At 38.3% G+C, this 16695-nt stretch overlaps 1 protein-coding gene across 1 annotated transcript in view; it reads right to left on the reverse strand.

Annotated features, from left to right (window-relative positions):
* The window catches only part of SLC26A7 (solute carrier family 26 member 7), a 136651-nt gene that overhangs the window by 37734 nt on the left and 82222 nt on the right, over positions 1-16695 (reverse strand). Inside the window, exons 12-13 of the mRNA XM_061122869.1 lie at positions 10784-10890; positions 225-291 (exon numbers count right to left, since the gene is read on the reverse strand). Of these exons, the coding sequence (XP_060978852.1) occupies positions 225-291; positions 10784-10890 (174 nt within the window). The remainder of the gene's footprint in view (positions 1-224; positions 292-10783; positions 10891-16695) is intronic.

Below are 16695 nucleotides of genomic sequence, written 5' to 3' on the forward strand. Positions count from 1 at the left end.
ATTCTATTATTTGAATGCTGATACAAAATTTCTGTTGTTGTTCTATTGATTTGTTGCATGTTGATTGCCATATATATAGTGGTCACATATACTATTAAAAGTTCAAACTAATCAAAAATAGAATTATCATTTTAAAATAAGTAATTTATCTGCTTCTTATATCTTGAAACTATCTGACCTACAAAAATTATTAATTACACAAAGGTAAAGGAAACTAAACTTACATCATCCATTTCTGTCTTCATTTTAAATTCCATTTCTTTCATATTTTTTGTACTCAGAGTCGTTGCTCTAGAATGAAAGCATATATAAAATATATAATTTGCAAGTTAATACATTAACCATGAAGAAGTAAAAAGGATGAGTCACTTCATTATAACAATTAGAAAGTATCTAGAGTGGTTTCCACACTACATCCCAACTGTTCATAAGACACTGGTAAATGTGTATCTCTCTGGGACCCTCAGAAATAAAGTAACAGCACAGACATCTAAACTGAGATTTTTAAAATGTAATTTATCTCACCTGAACTCCCAGCTATCATATCTTCAAGGTGTAGGAGGTGAATTGACAAAAAAGAGTGAGCAATAAGGGAAAAGGCTAGAAAGTATATGGTTTGTCAGAAATCTTGTCTAAAATACAGGAAGTAAAGAGGAAATCAATAGCAAGATAGGATCAGATAACAATGAATATATATATATATATATATATATATATATATATATATATATATATATATAGAGAGAGAGAGAGAGAGAGAGAGAGAGACTCTATAAGGAGTTCATGATCTGAGCCACAGTCAGCTCCCACTCTTGTTTTTGCTGACTGTATAGAGCTTCTCCATCTTCGGCTGCAAAGAAAATAATCAATCTGATTTTGGCATTGCCCATCGAGTGATATCCATGTGTAGAATCGTCTCTTGTGTTGTTAGAAGAGGGTATTTGCTATGACCAATGCGTTCTCTTGGCAAAACTGTTAGCCTTTGCCCTGATTCGTTTCATACTCCAAAGCCAAACCTGCCTGTTACTCCAGGTATCTCTTGACTTCCTACTTTTGCATTCTAGTCCCCTGTGATGAAAGGACATCTTTTTTGGTGTTAGGTCTTTTTTTTTTTTTAATTTTTTTAAAATTATTATTATTTTTTTTTTCCAGTGGGTTTTGTCATACATTGATATGAATCAGTCATGGATTTACATGTATTCCCAATCCCGATCCCCCCTCCCACCTCCCTCTCCACCCGATTCCTCTGGGTCTTCCCAGTGCACCAGGCTGGAGCACTTGTCTCATGCATCCCACCTGGGCTGGTGATCTGTTTCACCATAGATAGTATACATGCTGTTCTTTTGAAATATCCCACCCTCACATTCTCCCACAAAGTTCAAAAGTCTGTTCTGTATTTCTGTGTCTCTTTTTCTGTTCTGCATATAGGGTTATCGTTATCACCTTTCTAAATTCCATATACATGTGTCAGTATGCTGTAATGTTCTTTATCTTTCTGGCTTACTTCACTCTGTATAAGGGGCTCCAGCTTCATCCATCTCATTAGGACTGGTTCAAATGAATTCTTTTTAATGGCTGAGTAATATTCCATGGTGTATATGTACCACAGCTTCCTTATCCATTCATCTGCTGATGGGCATCTAGGTTGCTTCCATGTCCTGGCTATTATAAACAGTGCTGCGGTGAACATTGGGGTGCACGTGTCTCTTTCAGATCTGGTTTCCTCAGTGTGTATGCCCAGAAGTGGGATTGCTGGGTCATATGGCAGTTCTATTTCCAGTTTTTTAAGAAATCTCCACACTGTTTTCCATAGCAGCTGTACTAGTTTGCATTCCCACCAACAGTGTAAGAGGGTTCCCTTTTCTCCACACCCTCTCCAGCATTTATTGCTTGTAGACTTTTGGATAGCAGCCATCCTGACTGGCGTGTAATGGTACCTCATTGTGGTTTTGATTTGCATTTCTCTGATAATGAGTGATGTTGAGCATCTTTTCATGTGTTTGTTAGCCATCTGTATGTCTTCTTTGGAGAAATGTCTGTTTAGTTCTTTGGCCCATTTTTTGATTGGGTCATTTATTTTTCTGGAATTGAGCTGCAGGAGTTGCTTGTATATTTTTGAGATTAATCCTTTGTCTGTTTCTTCATTTGCTATTATTTTCTCCCAATCTGAGGGCTGTCTTTTCACCTTACTTATAGTTTCCTTTGTAGTGCAAAAGCTTTTAAGTTTCATTAGGTCCCATTTGTTTAGTTTTGCTTTTATTTCCAATATTCTGGGAGGTGGGTCATAGAGGATCTTGCTGTGGTTTATGTCAGAGAGTGTTTTGCCTATGTTCTCCTCTAGGAGTTTTATAGTTTCTGGTCTTACATTTAGATCTTTAATCCATTTTGAGTTTATTTTTGTGTATGGTGTTAGAAAGTGTTCTAGTTTCATTCTTTTACAAGTGGTTGACCAGTTTTCCCAGCACCACTTGTTAAAGAGGTTGTCTTTTTTCCATTGTATATCCTTGCCTCCTTTGTCAAAGATAAGGTGTCCATAGGTTCGTGGATTTATCTCTGGGCTTTCTATTCTGTTCCATTGATCTATATTTCTGTCTTTGTGCCAGTACCATACTGTCTTGATGACTGTGGCTTTGCAGTAGAGTCTGAAGTCAGGCAGGTTGATTCCTCCAGCTCCATTCTTCTTTCTCAAGATTACTTTGGCTATTCGAGGTTTTTTGTATTTCCATACAAATTGTGAAATTCTTTGGTCTAGTTCTGTGAAAAATACCGTTGGTAGCTTGATAGGGATTGCATTGAATCTATAGACTGCTTTGGGTAGAATAGCCATTTTGACAATATTGATTCTTCCAATCCATGAACATGGCATGTTTCTCCATCTGTTTGTGTCCTCTTTGATTTCTTTCATCAGTGTTTTATAGTTTTCTATGTATAGGTCCTTTGTTTCTTTAGGTAGATATACTCCTAAGTATTTTATTCTTTTTGTTGCAATGGTGAATGGTATTGTTTCCTTAATTTCTCTGTCTGTTTTTTCATTGTTAGTATATAGGAATGCAAGGGATTTCTGTGTGTTAATTTTATATCCTGCAACTTTACTATATTCATTGATTAGCTCTAGTAATTTTCTGGTAGAGTCTTTAGGGTTTTCTATGTAGAGGATCATGTCATCTGCAAACAGTGAGAGTTTTACTTCTTCTTTTCCTATCTGGATTCCTTTTACTTCTTTTTCTGCTCTGATTGCTGTGGCCAGAACTTCCAACACTATGTTGAATAGTAGTGGTGAGAGTGGGCACCCTTGTCTTGTTCCTGATTTCAGGGGAAATGCCTTCAATTTTTCACCATTGAGGGTGATGCTTGCTGTGGGTTTGTCATATATAGCTTTTATTATGTTGAGGTATGTTCCTTCTATTCCTGCTTTTTGGAGAGTTTTAATCATAAATGAGTGTTGAATTTTGTCAAAGGCTTTCTCTGCATCTACTGAGATAATCATATGGTTTTTATCTTTCAATTTGTTAATGTGGTGTATTACATTGATTGATTTGCGGATATTAAAGAATCCTTGCATTCCTGGGATAAAGCCCACTTGGTCATGGTGTATGATTTTTTTAATATGTTGTTGGATTCTGTTTGCTAGAATTTTGTTAAGGATTTTTGCATCTATGTTCATCAGTGATATTGGCCTGTAGTTTTCTTTTTTTGTGGCATCTTTGTCTGGTTTTGGAATTAGGGTGATGGTGGCCTCATAGAATGAGTTTGGAAGCTTACCTTCTTCTGCAATTTTCTGGAAGAGTTTGAGTAAGATAGGTGTTAGCTCTTCTCTAAATTTTTGGTAGAATTCAGCTGTGAAGCCATCTGGTCCTGGGCTTTTGTTTGCTGGAAGATTTTTGATGACAGTTTCGATTTCCTTGCTTGTGATGGGTCTGTTAAGATCTTCTATTTCTTCCTGGTTCAGTTTTGGAAAGTTATACTTTTCTAAGAATTTGTCCATTTCATCCAAGTTGTCCATTTTATTGGCATAGAGCTGCTGGTAGTAGTCTCTTATGATCCTTTGTATTTCAGTGTTGTCTGTTGTGATCTCTCCATTTTCATTTCTAATTTTGTTAATTTGGTTTTTCTCTCTTTGTTTCTTAATGAGTCTTGCTAATGGTTTGTCAATTTTGTTTATTTTTTCAAAAAACCAGCTTTTAGCTTTGTTGATTTTTGCTATGGTCTCTTTAGTTTCTTTTGCATTTATTTCTTCCCTGATTTTTAAGATTTCTTTCCTTCTGCTAACTCTGGGGTTCTTCATTTCTTCTCTAATTGCTTTAGGTGTAGAGTTAGGTTATTTAATTGGTTTTTTTCCTGTTTCTTGATGTAAGCCTGTAATGCTATGAACCTTCCCCTTAACACTGCTTTTACAGTGTCCCATAGGTTTTGGGTTGTTGTGTTTTCATTTTCATTCATTTCTATACATATTTTGATTTCTTTTTTGATTTCTTCTATGATTTGTTGGTTATTCAGAAGCCTCCATATGTTTGAAGTTTTAACAATTTTTTCCCTGTAATTGAGATCTAATCTTACTGCACTGTGGTCAGAAAAGATGACTGGAATGATTTCAATTTTTTTGAATTTTCCAAGACCAGATTTATGGCCCAGGATGTGATCTATTCTGGAGAATGTTCCGTGTGCACTTGAGAAAAAGGTGAAGTTGATTTGTTTGGGGTGAAATGTCCTATAGATATCAATTAGGTCTAGCTGGTCCATTGTGTCATTTAAGGTTTGTGTTTCCTTGTTAATTTTCTGTTTAGTTGATCTATCCATAGTTGTGAGTGGGGTATTAAAGTCTCCCACTATTATTGTGTTACTATTAATTTCCTCTTCCATACTCATTAACGTTTGCCGTACATATTGCGGTGCTCCTATGTTGGGTGCATATATATTTATAATTGTTATATCTTCTTTTTTGATTGATCCTTTGATCATTATGTAGTGTCCTTCTTTGTCTCTTTTCACTTCCTTTATTTGAAAGTCTATTTTATCTGATATGAGTATTGCGACTCCTGCTTTCTTTTGGTCTCCGTTTGCATGAAATATTTTTTTCCAGCCCTTCACTTTTAGTCTGTATGTGTCTCTTGTTTTGAGGTGGGTCTCTTGTAGACAGCATATATAGGGGTCTTGTTTTTGTATCCATTCAGCCAATCTTTGTCTTTTGGTTGGGGCATTCAACCCATTTACATTTAGGGTAATTATTGATAGGTGTGGTCCCGTTGCCATTTACTTTGTTGTTTTGGGTTCACGTTTATACAACCTTTCTGCATTTCCTGTCTAGAGAAGATCCTTTAGCATTTGTTGAAGAGCTGGTTTGGTGGTGCTGAATTCTCTCAGCTTTTGCTTATCCGTAAAGCTTTTGAATTCTCCTTCATATCTGAATGAGATCCTTGCTGGATACAGTAATCTAGGTTGTAGGTTATTCTCTTTCATTACTTTCAGTACGTCCTGCCATTCCCTTCTGGCCTGGAGGGTTTCTATTGATAGATCAGCTGTTATCCTTATGGGAATCCCTTTGTGTGTTATTTGTTGTTTTTCCCTTGCTGCTTTTAATATTTGTTCTTTGTGTTTGATCTTTGTTAATTTGATTAATATGTGTCTTGGGGTGTTTCGCCTTGGGTTTATCCTGTTTGGGACTCTCTGGGTTTCTTGGATTTGGGTGGCTATTTCCTTCCCCATTTTAGGGAAGTTTTCAGCTATTATCTCCTCGAGTATTTTCTCATGGCCTTTCTTTTTGTCTTCTTCTTCTGGAACTCCTATGATTCGAATGTTGGGGCGTTTCACAGTGTCCCAGAGGTCCCTGAGGTTGTCCTCATTTCTTTTGATCCTTTTTTCTTTTTTCCTCTCTGCTTCATTTATTTCCACCATTTTATCTTCTACCTCACTTATCCTATCTTCTGCCTCCGTTATTCTACTCTTGGTTCCCTCCAAAGTGTTTTTGATCTCATTCATTGCATTATTCATTTGTAACTGACTCTTTTTTATTTCTTCTAGGTCTTTATTAAACAGTTCTTGAATCTTTTCAATCTTTGTTTCCAGGCTATTTATCTGTAACTCCATTTTGTTTTCAAGATTTTGGATCATTTTTATTATCATTATTCTAAATTCTTTTTCAGGTAGATTCCCTATCTTCTCCTCTTTTGTTTGACTTGGTGGGCATTTTTCATGTTCCTTTACCTGTTGGGTATTTCTTTGCCTTTTCATCTTGTTTAGATTGCTGTATCTGGAGTGGGCTTTCTGTATTCTGGAGGTCTGTGGTTCCTTTTTGTTGTGGAGGATTAACCCAGTGGGTGGGATTAGACGATTGGCTTGTCGAGATTTCCTGGTTAGGGAAGCTTGCGTCAGTGTTCTGGTGCGTGAAGCTTGATTTCTTCTCTTTGGAGAGCAATGGAATGCCCAGTAATGAGTTTTGAGATGGGTCTATGTGTTAGGTGTGACCTTGGGCAGCCTGTATGTTGATGTTCAGGGCTATGTTCCTGCGTTGCTGGAGAATTTGCGTGGTATGTCTTGCTCTAAAACTTATTGGCTCTTGTGTGGTGGTTGGTTTCAGTGTAGGTATGGAGGCTTTTGGACAGTCACTTAGTACTTAAAGTTCCTTGTAGTCAGGAGTTTTCTGGTGTTCTCAGGTTTTGGGCTTAAGTCTCCTGCCTCTGGATTTCAGTTTTATTCTTCCTGTAGTCTCAGGACTTCTCCAACTATACAGCCCTGATAAGAAAACTTCTAGGTTAATGGTTAAAAGATTCTCCCCCATTAGGGACACCCAGAGAGGTTCACAGAGTCACATGAAGAAGAGGAGAGGGAGGAGGGAGATAGAGATGAACAGGAGGAGAAAAAGGGGGACTCAAGAGGAGAGAAACAGATCTACGCAGCTGTCTGTTCCCAGAGTGTTCTCCGTAGCCCAGTCACCTACAAAGATTCACAGAATTGGATTGGGAAGAGAAGGGGAAAGGAGAAAATAGAGGTGTTCTGAGGTAGAAAACAGAGAGTCAAGATTGGGAGAGAATAATCTTCGGTTTAAAAATAGGGCTTCTCTTCTTTTTTTTTTTGTAAGGTTATAGTGTATTGGAAATGAAAATTAAGGAGTAGTAGAGGAGTACTAGAGGACTTTAAAAGAAATAAGAGAAAAAGAAAAATAGAAAATAGAAGAGAAAAAGGAAAGGAAAAAAAAGAAAGAAAAAGAAAAAAAAAGAAAGAAAAAAAAATTTTTTTTTCCCCCTAATTAAAAAAATCGTAAAAGTCTATGGAAATGAAAGTTAAGGAGTAATGGGGGAGTAATAGGGGATTTTAAAGGAAAATAAAAGAGAAAAAATAAAAAAGAAAAAAGAAAAAAAGAAAAAAGAAAAAAGTAAAATTATATCTAGGAGTTTCTCTGGAGCTGTTGCGGTCAGTGTGGGTTTGGCTCAGTTTCAGATAGCTCCTCGTTCCAGCATACGCTTCTCGATATCTACAGGCTCCTCCGGTGTAGTCAATGTTTCCTAGAGGGATTTTAATCTGTTGCACCAGTCCCTTCTGAGGCGGTTCCCTTTGTTTATTTGGCTTCTGTTTGCCGGTCTCTTCAGAGCCTCATTTCCGCCCTGACACAGGCGGGCGGAGGTGGACTCTTATTCAGGTAGCTAGTTCCGTCGCTCTGCGCGGAGAGGCTGGCGCTGCCGGGAGGGGCCGACGCTGCCCTCTCCGTCTGCGCCGCTCAGGCTCCCGGCTGCTCTATATGGAGCGCGCCCCGCGCTCCGCGAGGTTCCAGCCCTCGGGTGTTCCACAAAAGCGCGGAAGGAAAAGCTGCGCCTGCTCTCTGTGCCTTCCCCGTCAGAGCGGTCCAGGCAGCCAGGGGCTCGGTGGGCGCACTCTCCCCAGGTGTGGCGCGCCCCCTCCCTTCCGCGGACCCAGTCTCAGTTTCCGCTGGCGCCAGTCGGGTGCGCGCGCCTTCTGCCCTCCGCGTCCCCAGCCCCAGTCCCCGCCCGCGGTCGGGTGCCTGCGCCCTGTGTCTCGCCGCGACCTTCCCCTCCCCCCTGCCTCCTGCCTCCGGTGGAGCTGGGCAGGTCCGCAGCCTGCGAGCTCCTCTCTGGACCCTCTCGGTCTCTTTGTTCTGCGAACGGCCGGCAGTGTGTTCGGCCGGTTAATTTACTCTCTCTCTTTTGGTCTCCCACAGTTCATGTTGGCAACTCACAGAAGCTCCCTCCGATTGTCCTCAGGGCACTCAGGCCCGGACCCTACCCCAAGCAATGCCGCCTAAGAGCTCCCAGGACGGATCTCCGTCCTTAGCTCTTTTGTCTCACTTTTTATCTTTTATATTTTGTCCTACCTCCTTTCGAAGACAATGGGCTGCTTTTCTGGGCGCCTGATGACCTCAGCTAGCGATCAGAAGTTGTTTTGCGAAGTTTGCACTGCGTTCAGTTATTCTTTTGATGAATTTGTAGGAGAGAAAGTGGTCTCCCCGTCCTACTCCTCCGCCATCTTGGCTCCTCCCCCGGTGTTAGGTCTTGTATGTCTTCACAGAACTGTTCAACTTCAGCTTCTTCAGCATTGCTGGTTGGGGCATAGACTTGGATTACTATGATATTGAATGGTTTGCCTTGGAAACAGAGAACATTCTGTAATTTTTGAGACTGCACCCAAGTACTACATTTCAGACTTTTTTGTTGACTATGAGGGCTACTCCATTTCTTCTAAGGGATTCTTGCCCACAGTAGTGGATATAATGGTCATCTGAATTAAATTCACCCATTTCAGTCCATTATAGTTCACTGATTCCTAAAATCTCAATGTTCACTCTTGCCATCTCCTATTTGACCACTTTCATTTTACCTTGATTCATGGATCTAACATTCCAGGTACCTATGCAATGTTGCTCTTTACAGCATCAGACGTTGCTTCCATCACCAGTCACATCCACAACTGGGCATTGTTTTCACTCTGGCTTCATCTCTTCATTCTTTTTGGCGTTATTTCCCCACTCTTGTCCAGTAGCATACTAGGCACCTACTGACCTGGGGAGTTCATCTTTCACTGTCATATCTTTTTGCCTTTTCATACTGTTCATGGGGTTCTCAAGGCCAGAATATGGAAGTGGTTTGCCATTCTCTTCTCCAGTGGACCACATTCTGTCAGAACTCTCCGCCATGACCCGACCGTCTTGTATGCAGGTCAAGAAGCAACAGTCAGAACTGGACATGGAAAAACGGACTGGCTCCAAACTGGGAAAGAAGTACACCAAGGTTGCATATTGTCACCCCGCCTTTTTAACTTTTATGCAGACTACGTCATGCGAAATGCCGGGCTGGATGAAGCAAAAGCTGGAATCAAGATTGCTGGAAGAAATATCAATAACCTCAGATATGCAGATAACACCACCCTTATAACAGAAAGTGAAGAAAAACTAAAGAGCCTCTTGATGAAAGTGAAAAAGGAGGGTGAAAAAATTGGCTTAAAACTCAATATTCAAAAAAAAAAACTCAACATTCAAAAAACTAAGATCATGGTCCCATCACTTGATGGCAAACAGATGGGAAAACAATGGAAACCATGACAGACTTTCTTTTCATGGGCTCCAAAATCACTGCAGATGGTGACTGCAGCCATGAAATTAAAAGATGCTTACTCCTTGGAAGAAAAGCTACGACCAACCTAGACAGCATATTAAAAAGCAGAGACATTACTTTGCTAACAAAGGTCCATCTAGTCAAAGCTATGGTTTTTCCAGTAGTCATGTGTAGATGTGAGAGTTGGACCATAAAGAAAGCTGAGCGCTGAAGAATTGATGTTTTTGAACTGTGATGTTGGAAAAAACTCGTGAGAGTCCCTTGGACTGCAAGGAGATTCAGCCAGTTCATCCTAAAGGAAATCAACGCTGAATATTCATTGGAAGGACTGATGCTGAAGCTGAAACTCCAATACTTTGGCCACCTGATGCAAAGAACTGACTTATTGGAAAAGACCCTGATGCTGGGAAAGATTGAAGGAAGAGAAGAAGGGGATGATAGAGGATGAGATGATTGGATGTCATCACTGACTCAGTGGACATGAGTTTGAGCAAGCTCCGGGAGATGGTGATGGACAGGGAGGCCTGGCGTGCTGAAGTCCATGGGGCCGCAAAGAATGAGACATCACTCAGCAACTGAACTGCACTGATAGACTCTATAACAATTGAATCTATAGAGATAAAACTTAATTTTTAAGACTACATTATTTCACAAATAATTTCAAAAGAAGGATAAGATATGAGTAGAAGCTTTATCAGATGGTGAACACTGAGCAAACAAAAAAATAATCAAAATATGGAATGCTTTACAGATGTTTAGTAAAAAACAAAAACAATGCACTTTTTAATAAGTTATCTGGAAAAAGTAGCTAAATTAATACAACTTCAGAAAAATTAAATGTATTGAGGCTATTTAACTTTTCAAATGATTACACTGCTATATTGTTTGGGTCTCATTAGAGACTATATCCATTCCCTTAATTTAAAAAAAAAAGTAACTCTATAGTGCAGTATATGGCTATGAGGCTAATTGATTCACTTTAATAGTTTTTATATATTCTATTTTATAGCTATAACAAAATATTTCTCCTCCATTAAGGCCATTTCTTCTCCATTAAGACTAACATTGTTATATATCACATGTAGATAAAAACTTTTGTTTCTAGCTTTAAATCTAAAAGCATGAGATTATAATACCATCTATTCCACAGAAATAAAAGTAACTGCCAACACCATTTATTTTGCTGCTGTGTCAGAATAAACAGCATTTAAATAATATCTTACCTTGGGAAGCGACCGATCACGATAGCTATGGTACACACAACACCAAACAGCAGCCCAACGTTGGCAGCAAAACATACCGTGAATAAGTATGTACTGACCCATATGCCCTGGAAGAGAACAGGAGACAGAGTGTATGGGTCCTTTCGTATACTCATCTTCCTCCTGATTGCTAAGTCCTCACAGTCTTGCTCTACAACATCCCTGTGATGAAATCTCTCAGCAAGAATACATCATTTAAGGAGTAGTAGACAAAAGCCCAGGGAAGGTGACAAGATGGCAGAGGACTAGGTGGATGTGGAGCACATCTCTCTCCACAATGCATCAGGAATACATCTGCAGATGGAGATCCCACAGAGCGCCAGCTGAGGACTGGCAGGAATCCCTGACCACTGGAAAGGAATATACAGATCCACAGAAAACAGGAGGACAGGGAATCCTGGCGTGCAGAAGTCCATGGGGTCACAAAGAGTTGGATACAATTTAGTGACTGAACAACAAAAGAGGAAGAAGAGAGAAAGGGCCTGAGAAAAAATTCTGTAGCAATTATAGGTGAAAACTTCTCTAACATGGGAAAGGAAATGGCCAAACAAGTTTAAGAAGCACAGAGAGTTTCATATAAGACAAACTCAAGGAGAAACACATCGAGACACTTATTAATCAAGCTAACAAAAATTACACCCAAAGAAAACAATAGTAAAAGCAAGAAGGGGAAAAGCAACAGGTAAAATAAAGAGAAACTATATAAGGTTAATAGCTGATCTCTCAGCAGAAACTCTGCAGGCCAAAAGGGAGTGGCAAGATATACCTAAAGTTATGAAAGGAGAAAACTTACAATCAAGATTACTCCACCCAGCAAGGATCACATTCAGATTTGAGGCAGAAACCTAAAGCTTTACAGACAAGCAAAAGTCAATTCAGCACCACCAAATCAGCTATACAACAAATGCTAAAGGGACTTCTAACGGCAGGAAACCCAAGAGAAGGAAAAGACCTACAAAAATAAACTCAGGACAATTAAGGAAATGCCCAAAGAAACATATACACCAATAAGTACTTTAAGTGTAAATGGGTTAAATGCTTCAACCAAAAGACATAGACTAGCTGAACGGATACAGAAATAAGACCCTTATATATGCTCTCTAAAAGAGACCCACTTCAGACCTAGGGGCACATACAGATTGAAAGTGAGAGGATAGAAAATTGTATTTCAGGCAAATGGAAATCAAAAGAAACCCAGGGTAGAAATTTGCATATCAGACAAATAGACCTTATAAGCAATTCACATATCAGACAACTAGACCTTAAAATAAAAAAACATTACAAGAGGTAAAGAAGGATGATACATAATAATCAAGCTATCAATCCAAGAAGAAAACAGAACATTGTAAATAGTCATGCACCCAACATAGGAGCACCTCAACATATAAGGCAAACATTAACAGACATAAAAGGGAAATCAAGAGCAACACAATAATAGTAGGGGACTTTTCCACCAATTGACAGGTCTTCTGGGCAGAAAATTAATAAGGAAACACAAGCTTCAAATTACACATTAGATCAGATGAACCTAATGGATATCTTCAGAGCATTCCAGCCAATGTACTGGAATACACTTTCTCTTCAAGTGCACATGGAACATTCTCAGGACAGGTCACATCTTGGGTCACAAATCAAGCTTTACTAAATCTAAGAAAATTGAAATTGTAACAGGTATCTTTTCTGACCACAATGCTATAACAGTTGATATTAATAATAGGAAAGAAACTGTAAAAAAGCAAAAACACATGGAGATTTAAACAATATACTTCTTAATAGCCAATAGGTTACTAAAAAGACTTCTTAAATACCTTTAGACAAATGACACTGAAAACACGATGACCCAAAAAACCTATTGGGAAGTTCTAAGAGGGAAGAATATAGCAATGCAATCCTATCTCAAGAAATAGGAAAAAATATCAAATAGACAACATAATGCAACTGGGAAAAGAACAAAAACCAAACAAAAAACACAGCAAGTAAGTAGAAGTAAATAAATCATAAGATGAGAAAAGAAATAAATAAAAAAGAAATGAAAGAAAAATGCCAAAGATCAATAAAACTAAAAACTCGTTCTTTGAGAAGAAAAACAAAATTCATAAACCATTAGACAGACTCATCAAGATAAAAAGAAGGAAGACTCAAATGAACAAAATTAGAAATGAAAAATGAGAGATTGCAACAGACAATGCAGAAATACAAAGGATCATAAGAGACTACCACGAGCAACTATATGCCAATAAAATGTACAACCTAGGAAAAAATGGACAAATTCTTAGAAAATTACAACCTCTAAGACTGAACAAGGAGTAAACAGAAATACAAACAGATCACTCTCAAGCATGTAAATCGAAATTGTGATAAAAAAGAAATCTCCCAAAAACAAAACCCAGGGCTACATGGCTTCACAGGTGAATTCTATCAAATGTTTAGAGAAGAGTTAATGCTGTTGCTCCTTAAATTCTTCCCAAAAATTTGCTGAGGAAGGGACAATAATGAACTCATTCTAGAAGGCCACCATTACCCTGATGCCAAAACTGGAAAAGACATCACAAAAAAGGAAAATTACAGGTCAATATCAAAGGTAAACATAGATGAAAAATTTCTGAACAAAATACCAGCAAATAGAATCCAACAACACATTAAAAACATCATGCACCATGATTAATTAGAGTTTAATCCTACAAATACTTCAATATATGCAAATCAACCAATGTTACATATCATATTAACAAATTGAAAGATAAAAATCATATGATATTCTCGATAGATGCAGAAGAAGCTTTTTACAATATTCAGCACCCATTTGTGATAACAATTCTTCAGAAAATAGGCATAGACAGAACCTATGTCAACCTAATAAAGGCCATATATGAGAAACCCACAGAAAATATTATTCTCAATGGTGAAAAGCTGAAAGCATTTTCTCTAAGATCAGGAACAAGTCGAGAATGCCCACTGTCACCATTATTTTTCAATATAGCTTTGGAAGTCCTAGCCATGGCAATCAGAGAAGAAAAAGAAATAAAAGGAATCTAGATGAAAAAAGAAGTAAAATTCTCACTGTTTACAGACGATATGGTACTATACATAGTAAATCCTAAAGACACTACCAGAAAATTACTAGAGGTTATCAATGAATTTAATAAAGTCACAGGATACAAAATCAATACACAGAAATACCTTGCATTCTTATATATGAGCAATGATAAATCAGAAAGAAAAATTAAGGAATTAATTCCATTCACTATTGCAACACATAAAATGAAATAAAAGACCAAGGAATATACCAAGGAGACAAAAGATCTGTATGCAGAAAATTAAGACACTGGTGAAAAAAATCAGAGATGACACAAACAGATGGAGAGATATACCATGTTCTTAGACTGGGAGAATAAATATTGTGAAAATGACTATGCTAACCAAAGTAATTCAGATTCAGTGCAAACTCTATCAAATTAACATTGACATTTCTCACAGCACTAGAACAATAAAATTTACAATGTCTATGGAAACATAAAAGACTCCAAATAGCCAGAGCAATCCTGAGGAAGAACAATGGAGCTGGAGGAATCAATTTTCCTGACGTTAGACTGCACTCTACAGCTACAGTGATCAAGACAATATGGTATTCACATGTCCGACTACCTCTCAGGATCCTTCTTTCTGGCATACATCTTGGCTGAGCAATGCACGTGCCACCAGGAAACACCAGGAAGGAGTCAGAATGATTGACCAAAGAGATCCTGGAAAGTAATACTATCACCATAAGACCTAAGACTGTGAGCCACGTGGCCGAGCAGTTCCCCTGGATTCCTTTACCCTACTGCTCTCCACTCAGGCATCCCTTCCTAATAAAGTCCCTTGCATTGTCAGAAAAAATGAATAAACAAAAGAGCATGATCCTGACACAAAAACAGAAACACAGGCTGATGGAGAAACGACAGCCTCTTCCAGAAGCCATGCTGGGAATGCTGGACAAGTGTACGTACATGTAAAAAAATGAAATTGGAACACTTCCTAATACCGTACACAAAAATAAACTCAAAATGCATTAAAGACCTAAATGTAAGACCAAAAGTCTATACAACTCTTAGAGGAAAACATAGGCAGAACACTCTTCGACATAAATCATAGCAAGATCCTCTTTGAGCCACTTCCTGAAGTAATGAAAACAAAAATAAGCATAAACAAATGGGACTAATTTAACTTAAAAGCCTTTGCACAGCAAAGGAAATCATAAACAAGATGAAAAGACAATCCTCAGAATGGGAGAAAATAGTTGGAAATGAAATAGCTGACAAAGGATTAATCTCCAAAACATATAAGCAGCTCATGCAGCAAGCTCAATATCAGAAAAACAAACAATCCAATCTAAAAATGGGCAGAAGACCTAAACAGACATTTCTCTGAAAAAGACATACAGCTGGCCAGCAAACACAGGGAAAAAAATGCTCAATATCACTCATTATTAGAGAAATGCAAATCAAAAGTATAATGAGGTATTACCTTACACTAGTCAGAAATGCCATCATAAAAAAATCTACAAAAAATAAATGTTGGAGAGGATGTGGAAAAAAGGCAAACTTCTTTCATTGTTAGTGGGAAAGTAAATTGATAGGGCCCCTATGGAGACATTATGAAGATTTCTTTACAAACTAGGAATAAAAACACTACAAGACCCAGATATACATTAATATATGCAAGGTAGGTATCTAGTGGGAAGTTTCTGGATAACACAGGAAGTTCAAACTTGTGCCCTCTGACAACCAGGGGCGGTGGGATGGGTTGGAGAGTGGGAAGAAGATTCAATAAAGAGGGGTCATATGTATCCTTATAGCTGATTCATATTGTTGTATGGCAGAAAGCAACACAGCATTCTAAAGCAATTATCCTCCAATTAAAAATAAATTATATATATTTTTATAAATTAAATTATATATGTGTGTGTGTGTGTGTGTGTGTGTTAGTCACTCAGTTGTGTCCAACTCTTTGGGACTCCATGGACTGTAGCCTGCCAGGCTTCTATGTCCATGGGATTCTCCAGGCAAGAATGCTGGAGTGGCTTGCCACTGCCTTCTCCAGGGGATCTTCCAGACCCAGGGATCAAACACTGGTCTCCTGCATCGTAGGCAGATTCTTTACTATTTGAGCTACAGGGAGGCATATATATATATATATATACATACACACACATATATATATATATACATACACATACCACATAACCAACCTGTTTCACTACTGGGTAATTACCTGAGAGAAATAAAAATATATGTTCACACAAACACACACACAAAGTCCAGAAAAACAGAAACAAATCCACACTCCATCAGACTCCCTGTGGCAGAGGTTAATGGAAAGGCAAAGTGACAAAGTTCAGTCTTTTATATAGAGATGTTGCCAACCGCTAATTCAATTCTCACAAAGACTTTATTTAAAATCTGTAAATTGTTGGTTTATGTGTTTGGTTCAAAAGCATGCCATAATTTTCCACTATTTTCTCATTTAATGTAATAATATTGCAAATAAAACTGTGAATAGTTTTGGTCATTTTCAATAGCATTCTCTTTTCTAGGACTGCTATTAAAAGAACTAAGGTAGCTTACTACTAATGATGCGTAAGGCTCTCTAGTTTACTTATTAGGGTACAGTTGGTTCACAATGGTGTGTGTTTCTGCTGCACCACAAAGTGAATCAGCCTGTGAGTATACATCACTTTGCCAACAAAGGTCCGTCTGGTCAAGGCTATGGTTTTTCCAGTGGTCATGTATGGATGTGAGAGTTGGCCTATAAAGAAAGCTGAGCACGAAGCATTGATGCTTTTGAACTGTGGTGCTGGACAAGACTCTTGAGAGTCCCTTGGACTGCAAGGA

This window comes from Dama dama, chromosome 21, assembly GCF_033118175.1.
Source record: "Dama dama isolate Ldn47 chromosome 21, ASM3311817v1, whole genome shotgun sequence".
Taxonomy (NCBI): domain Eukaryota; kingdom Metazoa; phylum Chordata; class Mammalia; order Artiodactyla; family Cervidae; genus Dama; species Dama dama.